The sequence below is a fragment of the Crocodylus siamensis genome, chromosome 9 (assembly GCF_052110815.1).
Source record: "Crocodylus siamensis isolate JL-2025a chromosome 9, ASM5211081v1, whole genome shotgun sequence".
Classification (NCBI taxonomy): Eukaryota; Metazoa; Chordata; order Crocodylia; family Crocodylidae; genus Crocodylus; species Crocodylus siamensis.
Genome location: NC_143403.1, coordinates 28,460,333 through 28,484,152, shown reverse-complemented (window position 1 = coordinate 28,484,152; position 23,820 = coordinate 28,460,333). Strand labels below are relative to the sequence as shown.

Genomic DNA, 23,820 nt, shown 5'->3' with positions numbered 1-23,820 from the left:
TTATACTATGAAAATCCTAACTTTTTGGATCAGAAAAGTGGGGTTGACGTCTACACCATGTCAACCTGTACACTGTGAAATACAGTACCTAAATCTCTTTTTATTACCATTTACGTCCCTTGACACCTCAAACTGCATCTCAAATTGTGCCTTGGCCTTCCTAATTTTTCCCCTCCATGCCCATGTGACATTCTTATACTCTTTCCTTGTACTATGGCCAAGTTTCTACATTTTATAGGACTCATTTTTGAGTTTCAACTCCTTGAAGAGATCACCATTTATCCAGGCTGATTTCCTACTGCACTTCCCATTACTTTCTATCTGGATGAGACAAATGATTCTTTGTGGCAAGTATTCAATGGTGACTGATTGGTGCTGTTAACTTTTATAGTAATTCAGTTGTTAAATATTCAAAGCTATCTCTGTGGTTCAAAAGTAGACAGTTGACAGAGTGAAAAGGTCAAATCTCACAGTTGATGCAACTGCCATCAGATATTCTGTCATTTAGGGGAATACCTATGCTCTGGTGACAGAAAGCCTCCTACTGCCAAAACTGTTTTCACACCAGGGGGTCCAACTGCCTTAAGGTGTTAAGGCAGTGGCCTAGCTAACAACAGTGGCCCCTGTTGTTTAAACATAGCCTTGATGGTACAGGAGATTTAAACCCTCACAGCCAGCCTGCCATTACTGGTAATCACCCCATGGTAAGCTCCTGTAATAGCATAGGTATGAGTAAATATATGCATTTCTTTATGTACTCTCTTTTTTGCTTTGTTATTTTGAAGGGAAGCAGAGGGCACTTCAGTTCTCCAACGTTTTCCTCTACACTTTTCTTGCATTTAAAATCCTGTTGATGCTTTCATTTTGAATTGCTTTCTTACCTCCTCCTCTGAAGGAATAAAGGAAAGCCTACATAAGTAAGTGGTGACTTGTTTCCACTGGTAAGTGTCAAGTTTGGTTTAACCCCCTCCCTGTGGGTTTTGGGTTTTTTTTGGTGTTGCTAAAACCAATACCTCAGGAATCAAAAGGACAGAGATATCCAAAACAAAAAATTATATACCAAATTCCAAACACAACAATTTCTATTCTTTTTCTTTAAGGTCTTAACTGTTTAGTTAAACACAGATAAATCCACACAAATGTAACTAACAATGCTAATCTATCATTTTAAACCAGGAACCCATTTTAAAATCCATTATGAATAAAATTTACAAAAACCTTCAGAGTGCATACCTATTGTACCAGTTGAACAGGAGCCAATTGAGTCCTTCCAGTTGGTATTCCCTGAGCTGATTGCCATTTTTATATTCCCTAGAATGTTCTATCTTCTTCCAAGAGTTCGGAGGAGGTCGGTCCTTCAGAAAAACACAATATATATTGAGTTAAAAAAAAAAAATCAATATTTTCCTGTTTTCAAAATGCCTCTTTACATAATATTTCAGAACAAGCGACTCAAAGGATTTTGAATTGGATTGCTCACCCTTTGATTGAAAAGGTATTGCAGTGGTCACTTACTATTGGTTCAATAAAGCAAGACTATTAATTTGTTTTTATTATTCATATGCAAAAATAAATGGCCTCTTAATTTTAAAGTAAATATAACTAACTTCTCGGACTAAGAGATAACAACAGTAAATGACTGCCTTGAATTGTACAAGATGAAAAAAAAAAAAGCAAAACCACTCAGAATGAGAGAGTTTAATAAATGCCTGTTAAGATTCTATTTTCTACAGCTAGCTGTTAAATCACATTTTAATTCTCTAAAAAAATGATGAGTTTAAAAAAAATATTTATATCCCTAATTGGAATGAAAATGCAAAAATTCAAATAGCCACAGGACCCAAACCCATAATATATCATTTTGGAAGCACAGAGTGTGGCCTTTCTGAAATGAAACACGTTCCCTGGAATCTCTGCCAGCCCATCTGGTAGGCTACAGTGGAGTTGGGAACCCTGAAAACCCTGGCAGCAGCTGAATGACTGTCTGTTATAAAATCATAAAAAGTTAGGGTTGGAAGGGACCTTAGGAGGTCATCTAGTCCAACACCCTGCTCTAAAGCAGGGACCATCTCCAATTAGATCATTCCAACCAGGGATTTGTTGAGCTGGGCCTTAAAAGCCTCCGAAGATGGAGATTCCACAACATCTCTAGGTAATCCTAATATTCAACCTAAACTTCCCTTGTTGCAACTTGAGACCATTGCTCCTTGTTCTGTCATTTGTCACCACAGAGAACAGTCTAGCTCCATCTTGTTTGTAACTACCCTTCAGGTAGTTAAAGGCTGCTATCAAATCCTCCCTCAGTCTTCTCTTCTGCAAACTAAGTAAGCCCAGTTCCCCCAGCCCCTCCTCATAAATCATGGGCTTCAGCCCCCTAACCATTTTTGTTGCCCTCCACTGGACTCTCTCCAACTTGTCCACATCTTTTCTATAGTGGGGGGTTCAAAATTCAACACAGTACTCCAGATATGGCTTCACTACTGCATAATAGAGGGGAATTATTACTTCCCTTGATATTATGGCAATCCTCCTACTAATGCAATCCAGTATACTAGCAGGGCACACTGCTGATTCATATCCAGCTTACTGTCCACTGTAACCCCCCAGTATTTCTCTGCAGAGCTGCTACTTAACTACTTAGTCCCAAGTCTGTAGCAGAGCATGGGAGTCTTCCATTTTAAGTGCAGGACTTTGCAGTGGTCCTTGCTGAACCTCATGAAATTTCTTTTGGCCCAATCCTCCAATTTGTCTAGTTCACTCTGAATCCTAGCCCTACTCTCTAGTGTATCTACTACCCTCCCTTTGAGCCTGGCATCATTCGTGAACTTGTTTAGCGTGCATTCCATCCCATCTTCCAGATCGTTAATGAAGATACTGAACTAAACTGGCCCTAACCGACCCCTGGGCACTCCACTTGATACTAGCTGCCAACTAGACGTTGAGCCATTGACCACCACCCATTGAGCCTGACGATCCAGTAAGCTTTCTATGCACCTTACAGTCCATGCATCCAACTCATACTTCCTTAGCTTGTTTGCAAGAATGCTCTGGGACGCTGTATCAAAAGCCTTGCTAAACTCAAGGTATATCATATCCACTGCTTTCCCTACATCCACAAAACCAGTTATTTCATCAGGTTGGTCAGGCATGACTTGCCCTTGGTGAATCCGTGCTGACTGTTCCCGATTACCTTCTTCTCCAGTACATAGAAATGGATTCATTGAGGAACTGCTCCATGATTTTCCAGGGACTGAGCTGAGGCTGACTGGTCCGTAGGTCCTCAGATCCTCCTTCTTCACTTTCTTAATGATAGGCACTATATTTGCTCTTTTCCAATAGTCGGACCTCCCTGATCACTATGAGTTTTTCAAAGATAATGGCAAGTGGCTCTGCAATCACATCAGCCAACTCCCTCAGCACACTCAGGTGCATTGCATCTGGCCCCATGGATTTGTACATATTCAGCTTTTCTAAATAGTCCTTAACCTGTTCTTTCATCACTGAGGGCTCCTCACCTTCTCCCAAAACTCTGCTGTTTGGTGCAGTATCTGGGAGCTGACCTTGACTGTGAAAAATCTAGGTAAAAAGGGCATTCAGTACTTTAGCCTTTTCCTCATCATCTGTCACTAGGTTGGCTCCCCTGTTCAGTAAGGGACCCAACTGTTCCAAATGTTTCATTGCTGCCTATCACTGAATAGCAACAGTGAATCTAATCAGAGCCTTGACAACTTGATACAGGCCATTTAATGTCACTATCACCATTTAGTGGTAAGCAGCAGTAAAATGGACAAGAATCTATTCAGTTTCACTCAGCAGTTTCCATTGTCCTTGAGTCCATTAAACAAGGCTAATGGGCTTCCAGTACCAGGAAGCTTAGTTCTCAGTAATCTGCTGAGTGGGCTAAAGGGAGTTGGGAGCCTGGAATATCAGCAGACAAACTCTGGGACTCCAGGTTTCACAGCCTACTACGGAATTGGGCAAAAATTTTTTGCAGGAAACCAGAAAGGCCGCTGATAGAAACCAGGCAGAGTAGCACTGAAATTCTGCCCAGTATCCGTCTGTCTGTTGAAACTGAACCATTTCCACAAAACATTTCTATTTCAATTAATTGGTATTTTCCAACGATAAATGTTTAGTCACAAGTTTTGCCAATCAGCTGCACCATTTATATCATTTGATATTTAGAAGAAATCAAGTTTTTTACTCTACACCTAGGCTATGGGTCAGATCTGCCCCCCAGTCCCTTGTCATTCGGCTTCTGGCAAGCCCTGTGGGCCATGGCTCTGCACACGAGATAAGTTGTACAGGACAGTACAAAGCCCAGTCTTGGTGCACAGGGTCTTGGTGGGGCCTATGGAGCCTGATTCCAGCTGGGCAGTGTTGGCATGGGGCCCCAGGGCCCAACCTCAACATACAGCATGGAGCCTTATCTGGCCTGTGGACTGACCTCATACCATTCATTTGACCTGAGGCTAAAAAACTGTGGGCATCACTGCTCTAAATCACTATCCCTCCCCGCCACACACACACGCACACACCATTATGCAACCAATATCTAAAAAACCCTTCTTCTTATATAGTGACATTTCAAACAAGCAAGCAAGACACAGGGGAACTGAACTGAACTCATTCAAAAGGAAGCTAAAGTGGTCTGTAAGTCTCAATTTTTAAAAAGTATAGCATCAAAAAACAAAGAAATAAAATGCTACAAGAAATCATACAGGATTACATAATTATACAGAAATATTCTCCCTAGCCATTTATTTTTACAATAAACAAAAATCCGTGTTTTAGTATGAAAAATGTAGGTCTTTCACACTGACAATCAAGAGAGATTCTTCAATAAAAATAACTACCACTCTTTTCTCTTCATTTAGTGCTATTAAATCCAATATAATAAGCCAACCTTTTGTCTCAAAAGTTATATATTTCTTTCCATGAGACTGCCACTTACGAAGAGAAAAAAAATCCCAACAGTTAGTAGCTAAGGAATCTCTGTTTGTGGATCTTCTGCGGAGAGGAAGCAAGATCTGCTTAACATCCTTGTTGTTTCTAGCTGTGGGCATATATAGTAGTGTGTTTTCTACTTAGCATTAGGATTTATGTGAATTCTGCAGTTGTCTCTCTCTGTACAACTCATCTCCCACATTTAAAGTTCAGCAAGATGTCAGAATTTTTTTTATTTTTGATAAATACATTTCATCATCTTATTAATAATTATCCATCTAGGTATGCAGGGAATAAAATTAGGAACATTTTTTCCTGCTTATTGGAAAACGTCCGTTTCTCTGGCTAGTAAGGCTCAAAACCTGTTACCGAGTCATCAGCCTATATGCAACTTTGGAGGCAGAACCAGACCTGTTTATCACTGGCAAAAATGGGGAAAATGTTTTCTAACACAAAAGTTCAAAGTTGAAAGAAACAAATCATATTCACCATACATACTGACTACAAACAAAGTAGGTATATTTTTACCAGTCGCCTTGAGTCAGGCCTGGAAGCTTGCAATTGTTCAAACTCTTCTATTTTTGCTTGATCTACATCTTCTTTCAGCTCCCATGTGCTATCTTCATATGGTAATGAACACCACTTTACTAAATAGTAAACAACAGGCTGCAGAAAAAAAATGTAATCAACTTTTTATTTAGTACACAGATTACTAACATAACCCAATATCTAGGCAGAACATTTAAATAAGACCTGATTAATCCTGATTTTAAAAAATGAAAGGACTTTGCATTACCTCAAGTAATCATGGGTAAGTAGGGCTGGAAGAGATCTCACAGAGTTATCTAGCTAGGCCCCTGCTCAAGGCAGGATGATCCCTGACTAATCATCCTAAAAAGGGTCAGTCTAATTTCCAGGGATGGAGATTCTACAACTCCTTTCAGTAGCCTGTTCCAATGCTTGACCACCCTCACACTCAGAAAGTTCTTTCTAATCCTCAACCTAAGTTTCTTCTATTGCAGTTGAGGCCATTCCTCCCAGACCTGTTCCCTATAGCCACAGAGAAAAGTCTTCCTCCATCCTCTATATAATCACCCTTCAGGTATTTGAACGACGTTATCAAATAAATCCTAACTCAGTCTTTTCTTCTCCAGACTAAGTGATACTATTCCTTTCAACCCATCCTCATAAATCATGCCACTAATCGTTTTTGTCAATGTACATTTCCCTTTGTCATTTTATATCAAAATTACTAACTTTGGAAAAACTTCAAAGAATTTCAGAGACTAAAATGTCATATTATAAGCACACTGAGTGTAGCGATGTCTGACTACTGCTCCCTTGTCATCCAGGCCCTTGTTGACAGAGAAACAGTAGAGTACTACAAGGTTTCACTTGGCCATAGCTTGAAGTGAGAAGATGTGGGATCAAACTGTGTATGACCACAAAGCATCCCCAATGTGTCCCAACAGGACTACTCCTGAGCAGTCCCTAACTATCCACTCCCATATACCAAATACAAAAACATACTGGTGAAGGGGTGACCTCTGACTGGTTGCTGTCAAGACCCTGGTCTCTAGGCATCGACGGCCCTAGAGCAGCTTCAAAAGTGCAACTGTGCATTTGGCATGCATGAGCAGGGCCCAATCAGGAGCATCTCTTTTGCGATATGCTGCAGACACAGCATAGACACACCCTGTAGTTAGGCCATAAGCTGACTCCTCATGGCCTCAGAGAACTGAACTGAAGAAATAGTCACAAGCTTACAGACTTCAGTAAAATTACTAATAAGGCTCACATAGTTTTTCTTCTCAAGTTCACTAAAATAATGATAAATGTTAGAATCACAAAAGACTGTTTGAGAGTATATCTTTTGGTTTATTTCAGGTTATATATATTTTTAATTTATTTAGTATTTACTTACTTCCCCAGTATCCTTATCTTCACAAAAGGAGACTTCTAATACCCGGTCTACTTCAACATAATCAGGATTAAAAGGTTCTTCCTCCATCTGCAATTCAAGAGTAATATAATGAGTAACGTGGGAATGCCAAGGAGAACTAGACAAATGTTGCAATTTAATATGTTACCTTTCCCTCTACCCAAAGTCTGATTTAGATAGAAATATAAAATGCAACTATTGGTTCCATGTATACCACAAAACTATCACATTCTTTTAGAAACAACTGGCATCAGAGAGAGCTGTAACTCTAGACTAGAAAGCCGCTATCATTTAAGAATGAAGTGCGGTGACGTAGCTGTTGCAGTATAGTACCTACCCCTATTCAGTCTATCTGTCTACAATAACATGCGTCTCAAATGATCACAACTGAAGCTACCCAATGAATCCTGTTTTTAAAATCTGAAAGAACTTTTATTATCACAAATATTATAATTTTCATCAAATTATCTTAAGAAATTTTAGGAAAAACTACAAATGATTCTAAAAAACACAGACTTATTAGCACTAAATTCAACTATTCAAATTAAAAATAAAGTTTTGGCAAGCAACAAAACCTAGCATATCCATTTCTTACTCACATCTGCAAAAAAGTGAGCTCTTTGTGCCTGCCTCAGCTTGAACCGTTTGATTTTTTGCTGGATTCTTTTATCCTTCAAAAGCTGTTGTTCTGTGGCCCATTCACAATGGAGGTAAGAGCTAAAATTATATAAGAACACGTCAATATTTTAAGAAAATCAACTTTTTAAAATGTTTTTATCACTGTTTCAACAATATGCAATATTACATAAATATATTAATCCAAACAGAACAGAAATGCATCTTTTAAAGTTTGTATGCACAAAATATGTTCCATCTTTATACAACCATTATCTCTCTATCATACCACAATGTTGGATTTCTTAAATATTATCTTTTCTCCCTCCAGCATGCAAGGAACAACACTGGTCTTGACTCTACAATGTTGCAGGCAGGCAAATCACTCAAAGTGGGTGTAACCACAGCTAAATTAATGGGGCTCTATACAGATGAATGGTTCCACCTGCACATACCATCATACAAGATTGGGACCTTTGTTATTACCCTGAGGTAAACTATTTAATCTATGCAGAAATAGATTTTAGAAAACTTCTCTCTGAATAAAGTTTTGATTATACTGTTCTTGTGTGAAATGAAAACTAACATTATCTGAGTATACTTTCGTATTTTTAATTACTGTTTTTCAAGCATCCAATTAAACGCTAGATGTATAGAACAATTTCTACACAGTATAGCTGACTCTAAGAATAGGATAAAAGAGAAAAATCTACATCCATCCAGGAAACAAGACCTAGGTAGTTGGTTTTTTTGTCTTTTTAAATAAAAAAAACAAAAAATGCAAACCCCACCCCCCGCAAAACAAAAAAGCCCACCCCCCCGAAAACACTCAAGCCTTTTAATCCTGCAATTGTTTAAACTCCCGAACAAGAATGCAATGAAATTACTCACAAGCATGTTTTTGTCTTGGCAATTTTAATGGCTTGGTGGGGAGAGGAAGCATAAATGAGAAAATACCAAAAATGGCTCTTTCCTTATCATCCCTTACTATATTTTTACTTTGGACCAGTGAAATCAGAGGAAAGGTCATCTTGATTGGCTGCTTATTAATAGGAACTGGCTCAGAATCTGAAGGTGGAAGGCAAGTTTGGTGACAGTGGAAGAGAAATGGTAAGAGCCTGTGATCCTGAGGAAATGAAGGGAAAGCAGCAAATAAAAGCACTAGACTTCAGAAAAGCAGACTTTATTAAACTCAGGTGAACAGGATCCTATGGGAGATGAATCTAAAGGAAAAAAGTCCAAGATAACTAACTGCATGTTAAAGAGACAATATTATGGGCACAAATGTATGCTATCCTTACTGAAAAGAAAGAAAAAAAATGCAGTAAGACAGTGGTTTTCAACCTGTGGTTCACAGACTCCTAGGGTTCCAGGGACTATGTCTAAGGGATTCATGAAAAACGACTATGATCAATCAAAAGCATGTGAATACCCACACTTACAATTCAAAAGGGTCCATGCCTCCATTCAAAATTTTTTAGGGGTCTGTAAATAAAAAAAGGTTGAAAACCACTGGTGTAAGACACCTACCTGTCTGGCTAAACTGTGAACTTATCAATTATTTTACTTAAAAAGAAATTACACAAAAAGTGGAAATTGTGATGTGTTGCTAATGCTGAGTATAAAAGTATAGTGTAGGCACGTAGGGAAAAAAAATCAGCAAGGCTAAGGCCCAAATTGCAATGTAACTAGGAAAGACATAAAAAGTAATAAAAACCATTCCGGAAGTGTACTGGAAGGAAGAGGAAGTCCAAGGAAGTTCAGGTCCTGTACTGGATGGGGAAAGGAATTTATTAATAGAGGATGCAGAAAAGGCTGAAGTGTTTAATGTCTTCTTTTACTTCAGTCATCACCAAAAAAAGACTGAAAGAAAAGACAAAATAACTCAAAAAACATCTATCAGGTGACTGGCACAGTTTGCAGCAAGGAAAGAGAAGGAGAAACCTCAGTCTAGAATAAGGAAAGAACAAGTTGGATGCTAACCTAGATCAGGTGACTGTTTTTAAGTCAGCAGGGTGAGATGAGATTCATTCTGTTTAAGTAATCGCAGAAGCACTGGCTATTATCTTTAAGAACTCATGGAGGTAAGGCAAGATCCCAGAAGACTGGAAAAGGGCAAACTGGTTCCCATCTTAACAAAACTGGACCAAGAAAGCCCCAGGGAATTACAGACTGGTCAGTCTATCCTAAATACTTAAAAAGACACTGGAAACACATCAGTAAGAAATCTATACCCCTACTGGGGTCTCTGGCACGCCAGCTGGAGGAGCTCCAGGCCACAGTCCAGAGACTGCATCCCATCAGGGACTGCGAGCAGGAGATAGACTCCTACTGCCAGGCCCTTCTCCCCCAGGACCTCCGTCTCTCCCCAGGACTAAGGAGGACTCTGGGACCTCCCGCTCTGCCCAGTCAGGGGCATGGACCAAGGTGGTCAAGGACCCCAAGGCCCGCCGCACCAAGGCCCCTCCCTCGCCGAAGCTTAGCAACAGGTTCGCACCTCTTGCAGCCCCGGCAGAGCCTGCTCAGTTACCAGCTCCTGCAGGCAACCCAGGCTCGACCGCAGCTACTGCCCCCGCTCTCCCCAAGACAAAGCAAAAGGTGTTTGTTGTGGGAGACTCCATCCTGCAGGGGACCGAGGGGGCAATCTGCCGCCCCGACCCCTTAGCCCGCATCCAAGACATTGAGGAGAGGATCCCGCAGCTCCTTCGGCCCACAGACCACTACCCCATGCTCCTTATTCACGTGGGCACCAATGACACGGCTCGGAGCACCCCCAGCCAGGTTATGAGGCGCTACAGGGAGTTGGGAGCGGGGCTTAGGGGTCTGGGAGCTCAGGTGGTGTTTTTGTCCATCCTCCCAGTCTCGGGCTATGGGTTGAGGAGGGAGAGGAGGAACCACGCAGTCAACCAAAGACTGCGGCACTGGTGTCATCGGGAAGGCTTTGGCTTCCATTACCACAGCCCGCTCTTTAGCGAGAGAGGCAGCGAGCTGCTGGGAAGAGATGGCCTCCACCTCTTCCCCCGGGGGAGGAGGCTCTTCTCAGCCAGGCTGGCTGACCTGCTCCACCGGGCTTTAAACTAAGCCCGCTGGGGGATGGGGGGACTACTGCCACTGCTGGCCTGCAGAGCGACCCTTGCAAAGCCAGCAGACCAAGGCACTTAAGGAAGACCACCCCTGCCCCAGCCCTGGCACAATCTGTGGGCAAGGCAAGAGCCCCCAAGGGCACACTTGCCTGCCTGTACACTAATGCCAGGAGCCTGGGCAACAAGCAGGACGAGCTCGTCCTCCTGCTCAGTGCAAAGAAATATGATGTCATTGGGATAATGGAGACCTGGTGGGACTCCACCCATGATTGGACCACGGGTATAGAGGGCTATACCCTGTACAGGAGGGATCGTGTTGACAAAAGGGGCGGGGGTGTAGCTCTCTATGTGAAGGAAAGCTACATGTCCCTGCAGGCTGATGCTGGCGACCGGCATGGACAGCTAGAGACCCTCTGGGTAAAAATTCGTGGGGAATACGGCACAGAGGACACAATGGTGGGAGTCTACTACAGACCTCCCACTCAAAGTCCTGAGCTTGACCAGGAGTTCGCCCGGGAACTGACTGAGGCTGCTTGTTCCAGGACCTTGGTTGTCATGGGTGTCCGGGTAATTGAAGTCATCTAGTGGGAAGATCACTCAGCAAAATCCGAGCGGTCGCAAAGCTTTCTCTTGTGCGTGGATGACCTCTACCTGACTCAAGAAGTCTATGGGCCAACGAGAGGCAAAGCGCTGCTTGACCTGGTACTGGCTACAGGGGACGACCTAATCGGCGACCTAGTGATCGATGGGAAGCTGGGTGACAGCAACCACAAGCTGATCACCTTCACCATCCGCCGTAAAGCTGGCAAGTCAGTCCGCAACACAGAAGTCCTTGACTTCAGAAAAGCCGACTTTGACAAGCTCAAGAGGCTAGTCAGTCAGGCCGTCTGGGACCATGACCCCAGGGAGATGGGAGTTCAAGAAGAGTGGTTGCTTCTCAAGGAAGCGATCCTCAGTGCACAAGCTAAATCTATTCCAACACGGAGGAAAGGCAGCAAGAAGGCACAGCAGCCCCTCTGGCTCTCCAGAGACCTAGCGGACCTCCTGCAGCTAAAAAGGAAAGCCTACAAAGGATGGAGGATGGGATTCACCTCCAAGGAGGATTACTCCGCGCTGGTCTGGTCTTGCAGGGACCAAACCAGGAAAGCCAAGGCTGCAACTGAACTCCAACTAGCTTCAGGCATCAAAGACAACAAAAAGTCCTTTTTCAGATATGTGGGGAGCCGGAGGAAAAGCAAGGGCAATGTTGGACCCCTGCTAAACCAGATGGGGCAACTGACAACTGACGCCCAGGAAAAAGCCAACCTATTAAATAGGTACTTTGCGTCAGTCTTTCATCAATCACATGGGATGCCCATGCCTGCTATGGGACAGGGAGATCCGGGTGATGGGGATCCCCTACCCTCCATCAATGCTGACCTCGTGAAGGAACACCTTGAGAAGCTGGATACCTTCAAGTCAGCTGGCCCTGACAATCTGCACCCCGGGGTACTCAAGGAGCTGGCGAGCGTCATAGACCAGCCGCTGGCACAGATCTTTGAAAACTCCTGGCGCTCTGGTATAGTGCCCGAAGACTGGAAGAAGGCCAATGTGGTGCCGATCTTCAAGAAAGGGAGGAGAGTGGATCCGGCTAACTACAGGCCCATTAGCCTGACTTCTATCCTGGGGAAGATCTTAGAAAAGTTTATTAAGGAGGCCATCCTTGAGGGACTGGCCCAGGCTAACATTCTAAGGGATAGCCAGCACGGGTTTGTTGCGGGTAGGTCTTGTTTGACCAATCTCATTTCCTTCTATGACCAGGTGACCTATCACCTGGACAAGGGAGAAGAGGTTGATGTCATATATCTTGACTTCAAAAAAGCTTTTGATCTGGTATCCCATGATCACCTCTTGGCCAAACTGCCCAGTCGTGGCCTTGGCTCCACCATGATCCGCTGGCTGGGAAATTGGCTCCGTGGTCGGACCCAGAGGGTTGTGATTGATGGCAGTCACTCATTGTGGTGCCCTGTGACCTGTGGGGTCCCTCAAGGCTCTGTCCTGGGACCCATACTGTTCAACATCTTCATTAATGATGTGGACATTGGAGTCAGGAGTGGACTGGCCAAGTTCGCCGATGACACCAGACTTTGGGGCAAAGCATCCACGCCAGAGGACAGGCGGGTGATCCAGGCTGACCTGGACAAGCTCAGCAAATGGGCAGACGAGAACCTCATGGTGTTTAACACCGAAAAATGCAAGGTTCTCCACCTTGGGAGGAAAAACCTGCAGCACCCTTATAGGCTCGGCAGTGCTACTTTGGTTAGCAATACAGAAGAAAGAGACTTGGGGGTCATCATTGACCACAAGATGAACATGAACCTGCCATGCGATGCTGCGGCTAGTAAAGCAACCAAAATGCTGGCGTGCATCCATAGATGCTTCTCGAGCAAATCCCAGGACATCATTCTCCCCTTGTACTCGGCCTTGGTGAGGCCGCAGCTGGAGTACTGCGTCCAGTTTTGGGCTCCACAATTCAAAAAGGATGTGGAGAAGCTTGAGAGAGTCCAGAGGAGAGCCACGCGCATGATCAGAGGTCAGGAAAACAGATCTTACGATGACAGGCTGAGAGCCATGGGACTCTTTAGCCTGGAAAAGCGTAGGCTCAGGGGTGATCTGATGGCCACCTATAAATTTATGAAGGGTGACCACCAGGATCTGAGGGAACGTTTGTTCACCAGAGCGCCCCAAGGGATGATGAGGTCGAACGGTCACAAACTCCTGCAAGACCGTTTCAGGCTGGACATAAGGAAGAATTTCTTTACTGTCCGAGCCCCCAAGGTCTGGAACAGTCTGCCAGTGGAGGTGGTTCAAGCACCTACATTGAACACCTTCAAGAGTAAATTGGATGCTTATCTTGCTGGGAGCCTATGACCCCAGCTGACTTCCTGCCCTTTGGGCAGGGGGCTGGACTCGATGATCTCCCAAGGTCCCTTCCAGCCCTAATGTCTATGAAATAACAAGGTGATAAGGAACAGCTAACACAGACAAGTCATGTTTATAACTGATTTACTTCTATGACAAGGTGACAGGCTTTGAGGATAGGGGAGAGCAGTGGCTGCGATACAGTTTGACTATATTAAGGATTCTAATTGTGTTTTTCATGATATTGTCATAAATCTAAGGGAATAGTTTAGATGAAACTATGATAAGGTGGGTGCATAACTAACTGAATCATTTGGTTGCCCCCAAAATAATACACTGATGGCTCAGTGTCTAGCTGGGAGGAGGCCTTAAGTGGAGCTCCTCAGGGGTCTGTCCTGGGTCCTGTTTATAGCCCATCGTAACCTAGGGGATGAAATCGAGTGAGTACTTAGTAAATGACACCAAGCTGGGTGGGTCAGCAGGCACACTGAAAGAGAGGACTAGCATTCAAAATTACTTTGACAAGTTCAAGACGTACTATAAAATTGTATGAAACTGAATAAGGACAAGTACAAAGTACTGCACTTAGGATGGAACAATCAAATGAACAAATACAAATTGGGACATAATTGGCTAAGTTGCAGTACAGCCAAATAGGCATGGAGAAATTGTAAGTGGTCCAGAAAAGAGCAACACAAAATACTTCAGAGTTCTAGAAAATGTAATTTATATGAAAAGGCTATAGGAAGCTTTTTTTCTGGAGAAGAGAATTTTGGAGAAGGGAAGACTTAAGACTACAATCAAATGCAAAACGGGCTGTTATAAAAAGGACAGTGAATGGCTGCTCCCTGTGTTCGCAGAGGATAGGACCAGAAGAAATGGGCTTTAATTGCAACAAGGGAAATTTAGGTTGGATACGAAGAACCTCCCAGCAATAACTGTGGTTAAACCCTGGGACAAGTTACTTAGAGAGGCTGTGGAATTTCCATCACTGGTGATTTTTATGCGAGAGTTAGATAAAACACTTGCTGGGATGGTTTACACGAGAAAGGATGATTCAACTAGGAGGGGACTGGCTGGATTATGTGATCCCAGGTGGCTCTATATTCTTTTACGATTCAAAATTTATCTTACTAAATAAACTTTTGACACATTATGGTTTGGTTTCCATCGGACAAAACCCACTGTACTATGCATTAGAGTGGAACTACAGTCCATAGGAAACTGCCCTAGGTTCTGTGATAATATTAATGTATTCTACATTCACTTGATGTAAGCCAAGGAAATTAAATTTAATCTTAGGCAGCTATCTCCTGCTGAATTTGGCTAATATACAAGACACAAGGTGATAAAAATGTATTTTTTAAAAATACAACATTACAACTACTTTACACTGATTATATATTGTGGGCATTAGTGCTATAAATGTTATAAATCTTAATAAATTTGTATTTTAAAAATAATGAATGGGGCTACTCATGAAGAAAACAACTGTATATGAAAACGACATCTGACCTTAAGTGGTTTAAAAAAAAATACTTATGGCCAATGCAAAACTGTGTGTGTGTGTGTGTGTGTGTGTGTGTGTGTGTGTGTGTGTGTGTGTGTGTGTGTAAGTAAAACACACCTCTTCAAATCAGGAGACTTGTTTGCCTTTTAAATATTCAACTTGCACAATCAAACAATTCTAATACTTACTAATTCTTGTATTTCACAAAGAATTCTTCTGCTTCCACAGTCACTCCAGCTGATACCTAAGAAAGCATATTGAGGATTTGTTTAGGCTTTCAGACTTTTAAAGTGCATTTTGGAATAAACCTTTTTATACCATCAAACAAATAGACAATTACTTACTTCTTTCTTTACTATCCTTGAAGATAAAATTTTGTCTACAATTGCTGCATCCTCTTCACTTGGATTCTCCTATAAACATGGAAATAATGAAATTATTGTGGCTAGCATAAGATGTGTTCTTTATAATGCCTGAGGTTTAAAAACCTTCATAATATCTTAATTTTCTTGTTAAAGGTAAAGAAAACCCCACTATTTTCAATAACGTTTTTTCTTTTGGATATCAGCTTGTCAATTCCGTTAAATTAAAAAAAAAAATCCAGATGAACAATATTTTCATTTTGCTGTACTGAGCTGTCATTACTATTAATTCATCTAAAGACATGTTATAATACATCAATATATTTATCTTAAGTGGTAGATTGTAGAATGTTCAAGTTATGAAGACTTTCAGAACTCCATATAATTGAGAGGCAAGTAGAGATAAGAAATTAAATTAGGAATTTAATTCTACAAGAAGAATAACTATCTAGTACCGAACAGAGTAAATTAATCTTTTTTTAATTAATCATTGTATGACCATGCACTGCACTCATTGAGACTCACTCCATCCACTTTCTGCCAAGTGCAATTAGAGTGAGGATTCCTTGATGTTCACATTTAAGGCTATAATACCAAAGTTCCTTTGTGGACTAAAAACTTACTGATCCATCATTATAAATCAGCTTCCATATTTCAATTAAATACTCCTTTCCACGACATTTATCGGCCTAGATTCACAAAAAGATTTGAATGCCGAGGTGCCAAGTTTTGCAACACTTAAAACCTGGGCCCCACCATGGAATCCACAATCCTGTATTTGGCACCCTACACAATGTATCAGCAGCGGAAGCTGAGTCTGGATGGTACCCACAAAAAAAAATCATGCTAAGCAGTAGTTGTCAAAAGATAACAAGTATAGAAACAAGAAGCTAGAACCCCTCTCATGCTTAAGGCTTAGTATCACCTAAGCGGTGCCCTCCTTTGACCTATGGGTCAGAGGCCAGAATCCTTTCCTGGGGTCATTCTTTCCAAACAGAACAAAGTTACTACTTCCTTTTAAAACATAGCTGGAAGAAGAGGAAGGGAAAAAAAAAAAAAGCTGATGATGTTACTGCCTCCTCTGAATAACCGTTAAAAGCACTTACTTAGGACATAGGCAAAGCTGACCATGAAAACTTGGCTGGATCTAGACATGAAATTTAAATGACCGGTTTACAACAACAGTGCATCTTGCATAAGAATGCAAGATCATGACTGGGAACCAGGCAAAATGAAGCAATCCCAGCTGATTTAATCTCCTGTGCTAGTTACAAATGCACCCAATGTTTTATTATGCTAAACCATTCATAAATAACTGAATCTCCTTACGTGATTGTTGACACATCCTCCCTTATTTCTCACTGAATGTCTGTTTGGGGTTTTGTAATGTCTTGATAGACCATCACTGGTTCAGAATATCTTGGGTTCTGCCCCACTGTTAAAACAACTACCCAAACCAGCATCTTGTGATCAGAACCCCAGCGTGTCCCATTCTGTCAATCAAGACCAGGGGCAGGCAATTATTTTGGGCGGAAGGCCGCTTACCTAGTTTTGGCAGGCTGTCCAGGGCCACATGGGCAGCCCTGCCCTTTGACAGGTGGCCCGCCCCCTGGTTACCATCTTGGGACCGGTGTCCCAGGGCCAGCAGCAGTGGGGGACAGGCTGGCAGGGGCCTGTGGAGCCAGGCTGGGCTGCACCAGCAGGGAGAGGGGGAGCTGGCTCAGCTCCATAGAGCCCTGGCGGGCTGGGACCCTGTGCTCCTGCCACCCTGCTTTGGTCCCCACCAGCACTGGCCCTGGGGCACCGGTGCGGGCCCTGTGCTCCCACACCTTCTCACTCCCAATGCCCCCCAGCCCTGCAGTACAGACAGGGGGCAGCGCACAGCCCTGATCCCCTGCTTGCTGGCAGGGAAGAAGGTGGTACTGAGCATGGGGAACAGCGGCTCCTTGCCTGCCCCATGGACGGTGCTCCCTGCTCCAGGCACTAGTAGCCCATGTGGGGCTGTCTGGATCAGGCACAAGCAGCCCCATGTGAGCTGTAAGCAGCTACAGCATGGGGCACTGGCCATGGGGTGAACAAGGGACCGGTTTTCCCTGCGCTCAGCACCAACTTGTAACCTGCCCCGCTGCCAGCCTGGGCTCCAAGCTGGCTCTGGGCTTGCCCGTCGGCAGCAGCAGCTGCAGCACCCCCATGTGCCACGTCGGGCAGTGCTGGCTGCTGTTGCCTGCCCGGAGAGTGCGCCGGACAGCCCAGAGGCGATGGTGGCAAACGCTGCCTGGCACGGCAAGGTGGGGGGGGTCCGCAGCTGCTGACACTGTGTGCAGCCCTGACATGCGAGGCCAGACCCAGCATGGGGTCCAGGCTGGCAGCAGGGCCAGGTTACAAGGTGGTGCTGAGCACAGGAGGTAGTGGGGGGGAGGGGAAGCGGCCCCTCACCTGCCCCGTGGCCAGCACCCTGCACTGCAGCCGCTTGCAGCCCACGAGGCTGCCTGTGCCTGCTCCAGACAGCCCTATGTGGGCTGCGAGTGGCTGCAGTGTGGGGTACCAGCCACAGGGCAGGGGAGGGGCCGCTTTCCTCTGGACCAAGAAGGAGTCGAGGGAAAAGCGGCTACTCCCCTGCCCCGTGGCCGGCACTCTCTGCTGCAGCTGTGAGTGGCTGCAGTGTGGGGTGCTGGGCACAGGGTGGGTGAGGGGCTGCTTTTCCCCCACCCATGCTCAGCTTTTCTCCGGGCCACTTTTCCCCGGGCTTCTTCCCTGCCTGGAGTCCTCCCCTGGCCTTTCCCCTTACCTGCAGTTCCAGTGCTACTGGAGCAGCCATGTGCTCCCAGGCCAGAAGCCCCAGCTCAGGCTTATGGCTGGGGGGCAGGCCCTGCTGTTGTGGGAGCCTGCCAGGCTCCCCCTGGGTCCTACTGCCTTTGGTTCCTGTCATTTTTTTTTTTTTTTTTTTTTTTTTATAGGAACCAAGGGCAGAGAAATATTAATTTTTTAAAATTTTTAGGGGCTCTGCGGGCTGGGTAGAATGGCCTCACAGACCAGATCCAGCCCATGGGCCATAGTTTGCCCACTCCTGATCAAGACCCATCCCATTTGATTGAAATGTAACCTTCTGAACTAATCAAAAGCTTGCAAAACAAGGTTCACAACTGAATGACCCAAAACAGGATCCAAGCAGCTAGCAATTGTAATATGATGATCCCTTCCTACCTGCTTTGTTTGGACTTCAATCGCCCAGTGATCAAGGAGAAATTCTTTGAAGCTATACAAGTGAAATGTATAAGAAACAGAGTTGCTGGCAAAAAGAACTTCAGGAGAGAGAAAGAAAAATCACTGCAACATTGCAAACTGCATCCAAACTGATCACTGTCAGAAACAAATCCCCGCCTGGTGAAGGCTATAAAAGACTGAAACCACTTCCTGCCTATATTGGTGAGAGAAACTTGTGGATAATATATAATGGAATTTTGTGACAGCTCATTTATTGAATAGCGGGAAGGAGTCTTTTCCGTCATTTTGTTCTATAGCTCATTTGTGGTATAGTTATTAAAGCCTTTCTGTCCTTCACTGAACGAGGTGTCATGTCAATCCTTAACTGCACTGGATTCAAATTCTGCTCCTGACTGTAAGAGAAAGGCAAAGGAATTCATAGTTTGTTTAGAGCTTAGACAAGATAGGCACTGAGCTCTTCATCTATCAAGGCTGAGGTATTTCCAGGCATTTTCAAGGCACCTCCCAGGTTAAGTAGTAGCTAAGCAGTAGTTTTGGTAGTCACAACTTAGATACTTCAATGTTACCTTTAATCCAACTTCAGCACCTACATTCTTTCACAGGATCTCAGCATATGCTGCTTTAATATGCAAGCACACTGCAGCTTCAAACCCATCTTTCTATTAAGATAAAAAGTAAATATAATTATCAGAAAAGTATGGAAAGGTCTTAAAATTGCAATTTGTATTCTATGGGATACATATAAATTATGTAGTATGTATTATGTTGAATAAAGCCACATCTGACCTATGATAAGTAACATAGTAAATAAGGATCTACCTAAATTGCAGCAAGACAAAATGTTTTTTTCTGGCATGCAGAGCTGATTTTATGAGTATTTTGCAGTGGCCTTGCCCCTTGGTGCTGATTGGTGGAGAAGCCTGCGAGGGAGGAGGGGAGAGGGGCAGCTGCCATGTTGACTGCTGGCTGCCCTTTGTGCCAGCCATTGGTGGCGATTAGCAGAGAGGCCCTGGTGGAGGGAGGAGGAGGCTGCCCTGTGTGCCATCCGTCCGCCGTCACCTTCCCCTCTCAGCTGCAAGGACCACTGGCTCCCACTGGAGAGCCAGCACTTTATTTTTATTAAAGTTTTTTTCTTTGCCAATTTTTCAGACAGTCCTGGATTTTGTTGTTTCCGCAAAATCCATGAATTAAGTAGGGCTCTAATTATAAGCCATATTAACCTTTCACAGGTCCATGTCATAATAAGGGTTACAAGACCATTCAGGTTCTTTTCTATCTAAATACTAAACACTCATACTAAATTTTATATTTTTCAGTTCAATCAATAAACCGTTCTTATATTTAACTGAATATAATTATTTTTCAGTTCAATCAATAAACCGTTCTTATATTTAACTGAATATAATCTTTATATAATTTTTTTTTTCTGTACTTTATGTAATAAAGTACAGCAAAAGCCGTGTTATCCAGAACTTCACCATCCAGAATGCTCTGCTGACTGACATCTGTCAATACAAATCTTCCTTCCGAGAGGCATGGCAAAAGTGAAACCAGAAGTCCCACTTCCAGGTTCGCCGCCACAAGCTGAGTCCCTCTTTTTCCTTGTGGACCATGACCCGGGGCAAAGCAGCCTGTGTGAGGCCCCTCTCCCTGTACCCCCCACACTGACACCAGAGAGAGTGAAAGCCCTGGTGCAGTGGATGCAGCATATTTAATTAATCAGCATATTTGATTAACCAGCATCCCCCATTCCTCATGGATGCTGGATAACAGAGCTTTGGCCATATTATCTTTAATATATAATTTAATAGATGTTTCAATTAATTTGTTTTTGTTTTGTTTTTTTAAAATCAAAAGGAGGAAGAATGTTATTAGGCTACTTAGGTGACAGCATCCTTGAGATCTTAGCAAGTCAACACTTGCATTAATATTATCTTAATAACAATGTATTAGTTTCTAATTTTGTTTGCAAGTTAAGATGGATTATAATGTTACTATATCATAGGTCAGTCGTGGCTTTATTTAATTTGAGTTACATAATTTATTCTTATCCCATAACACTATTTTAAAACCTCTCCATACTTCTTTGGATGACTATAATGACTTTTTATCTTAATAGAAAGATCAGTGTGAAGCTGCAATATGCTTGTGTATTAAAGTAGCATATGTTGAGGTCTCATGAAAACTGAAAAATCATGACAGTAATGAATGTAGCATTATCTTAATAAATAAAACACATTCTAATGTTTTAAAGGTTCAAACTGAATACAGGACATGTGTTGCTTTTTGCTACTTTCTCTTCCAAAACTATAAATCTCTCTTTGGAATCTTTTCATAATTACATAAGTTTCATGTCAAACTGTGATATAAGGATTATATATGTTCTGGCGCTGAATAAAATCAGTAGGTATATAAAATCTTTATAAATAAAAGATCCTATCTCACACGTTCTTCAAAATGAGAAACATTAGTCTTTTAAACAAAAATAAAAAAATTTTCTCAAATGATATGATATGGACATAAAAGGAGGACTATCCTATAATAAATACATATTCCTAACTAGATACTTTAATCAAACAGAAGTATGGACTCTCTCAGGAAATTTTAAATAATAAAAAAATAAGATACATTACAGGCCTATATGCAGTGTTCACACTTTCAAAGTAGAACTTTTCCTTTAATTGGTTAGATCAATATTATCATAGATGAAACTCTTCTTCATGTAATGTCAAACTGGGGAGACGACATGAATTGTTTTTATTCCTTAACTTGATAGCCTTATCTACATTTTTGCTTACAAATTAATTTCTACCAGGTTTAATTTTAATATTCCAAATCATTTTGGAAGCTTTTGTAAAACTGTCATTAAAAGAAACTGTTCCTCCCCCCCCTTACACCCTCCCCCCCCACACACCCTTGTCCCAATAGTTAAACTGGTTTCAAGCGTTAGATATGCAAATAAAGTCATGATTAGGGATCCTAGTTTTTGTTTAAATAAGTAAATAAATAAAAATTGCAAATTCTCCCATTAAAAACCCCAAAATCCACAATTAAAATAAAACCACCATATATATAGGTACTGGTTGAACACAATGCTTTATTGATATATTTACAATTTTAAAGCAATTTGGAAGCCTACCAGTGCCTCAATCACTATAATACATTCTATATACAGCAAAAGCTTTATTATCTGGCACCCATGGGGAACGGCGGGGTGCTGGATAACAAAATATGCTGGTTAATTGAGAGGCTCAAACAGGGGACTTTGCCTGTTCAGGCCGCTGCTTCTCCTGCTGTGTCCAGGGCATTGCTGCCCCTCCTGCCAGATAGCTGCCCCTCCCAGGGGCCCCATGGGCCCCCGAGGGACAAGGAGGCAGGCCCTTCACAGGCTGCTATGCACCAGGCCATGGGAGCTTGACAGCTCAGGCTGCTTTGCTCCAGGCTGTGGGGACTCTGTGAAACCGGAAGTGCCACAGTGGGCACTTCCGGTTTCCCTTTTACCTTACAAGCCAGTATGCCAGTTAATAGAGCATGCTGGCTTGTAAGGTGCTGGTTAAGGCAGCTTTTACTGTACCTACACATTTTGGCACTTGATTTTGGGTTTTTGTATCCCTCTCCACCCACAGGCCCCTGGCCCTGCTGGTACCCCTAACTCCTCACTCATAGCCTCCCCCCTACTCAGCCCTGCCAGAGGGGGCCCCAAGCTGCCAGGGCTGCAGGGCCAGGGACCCAGGTCTGCAGCCCCCAGCAGCAGCACTAGAGCCCCACCTGCTGCCTGTGGGAGGTGGCAGCTGCTGTGGCAGAGCAAAGCATGGAGGCCAGCTCCTCCTCCCCCATAGGTGGTATGGCCAGAGCAGAGCCAGGGTGGGGGGGACAAGCTGCCCCCTGTAGGCTTGGAGCTGCCTGCTCTGCTTCCCTCCCCAGGGCCTCTGCAGCAAGGTAACATGGGGCTTGTGGCAGCAGTATTGAACTTCCCTGCCCTGCTGTGCTGGGTCCTGCCCACTGGGCTGTGGAGGCCCCAGGGGGAAGGCAGGAGGACAGGGAGCCTGAGGCTGGTTATGGATGAATATATTTCTATTGCTACCCAGAAAGTTTGTAATAAATGCTAACAAAACTAACAGGAAGACTGAAACATGTATAGTATTGTAAGTATTTTCAAGCAGTGGAATATAGGTGTTATGTCTGAGTTTTACCTGTCGGTTAGAGTGCCGATGCCAGCAAAGCAAAAGACCATAATAACTTAGTAAGGACACAGGCCATAAAGACCCCTCAGCACTAGTAGCCTTTATTTCTTTGCTAAAAGACGCATTGCAGTTGGAGTTTGTTAAAAGTTTGTTCCCCACACTTAAGGAGCTTGTTATCTGCAGTGATAAGTATCGCAGATGCCAATCACAAGGTTGACCTTTTGAACCCACTGAGGGCAGCCAGATGAATAATGTATCTGGGTCAAATGAATAGGTATCTAGGTCAGATGAATATGTATCTAGGTCACTGTGTAAGAACGTAATTGGCGGTCAGTAAATATTCACAACTGGCATGAAGTGATTGGTCACTGCTGACTATAACTAAGAGCAGATTCCGCCATTAAGTGGAGAACTCCAAGCACACCAAGGAGACACAGTCAGCAGAATGGCCACCTGTAGACATCTCCCCGCCAGCCGTTCTTCATTTGGCGTATCTCGTTCACCAGTTCGTCTGATCTTCTCGTCAAAGAGCTCTCGGAAGTTTACTGATCGAAAGTGCATTATAGTTTTTCCCTGTGCATGAGCTGTCGACCAGTTCTGGGACTAATGAGTCGGGCAGCTGCACCTAGCCTCTGGGTGAGAAAGCAAGGGCTCAGCTCAGGAACCCCGTGAACCAACAGACCCCTTTAGTTTAAGTTCATGCGCTGTAACTGAACAAGTCAGGTATCCTGCCTACGCTGCGACCATCGGTAGCCTAAGTACAATAAACCTTTCATACAACCAATACGCTTCAAGCTGCCTGACTCCTACTCGCCGCTACTCCCCACCTGTCCGGTCATCTATCCCTTCTGCGCCAAGCCGGTCGTGCCGACCCAGGCTCACAGGTCAAGGGTACACCGGGTACGTGTGCAACAATAGGTAGTCAGATATAAAAAAATAACTGTAAATACTTAAAATCAGGGCTGTCCATGAGTAAACCAGTGGAGGTCACAGGTTGCGCAGGCTGCAGCAGCATGAGCCACATGCCCCCTGGACTACATCCTCACCCTGT

General features: G+C 43.5%; 1 protein-coding gene across 14 annotated transcripts in view; it reads right to left on the bottom strand.

The window, feature by feature from the left end:
* CHD9 (chromodomain helicase DNA binding protein 9) overlaps nucleotides 1-23,820 on the bottom strand; it is a 204,980-nt gene that overhangs the window by 78,014 nt on the left and 103,146 nt on the right. For all 14 annotated transcript variants that reach the window (XM_090061866.1, XM_090061871.1, XM_090061872.1 and 11 more), the window contains 6 exons: nucleotides 15,343-15,411; nucleotides 15,187-15,242; nucleotides 7,489-7,606; nucleotides 6,872-6,958; nucleotides 5,476-5,613; nucleotides 1,234-1,355 (listed from right to left, as the gene is read on the bottom strand). In XM_090061866.1, coding sequence (XP_089917992.1) covers nucleotides 1,234-1,355; nucleotides 5,476-5,613; nucleotides 6,872-6,958; nucleotides 7,489-7,606; nucleotides 15,187-15,242; nucleotides 15,343-15,411 — 590 coding nt within the window. The remainder of the gene's footprint in view (nucleotides 1-1,233; nucleotides 1,356-5,475; nucleotides 5,614-6,871; nucleotides 6,959-7,488; nucleotides 7,607-15,186; nucleotides 15,243-15,342; nucleotides 15,412-23,820) is intronic.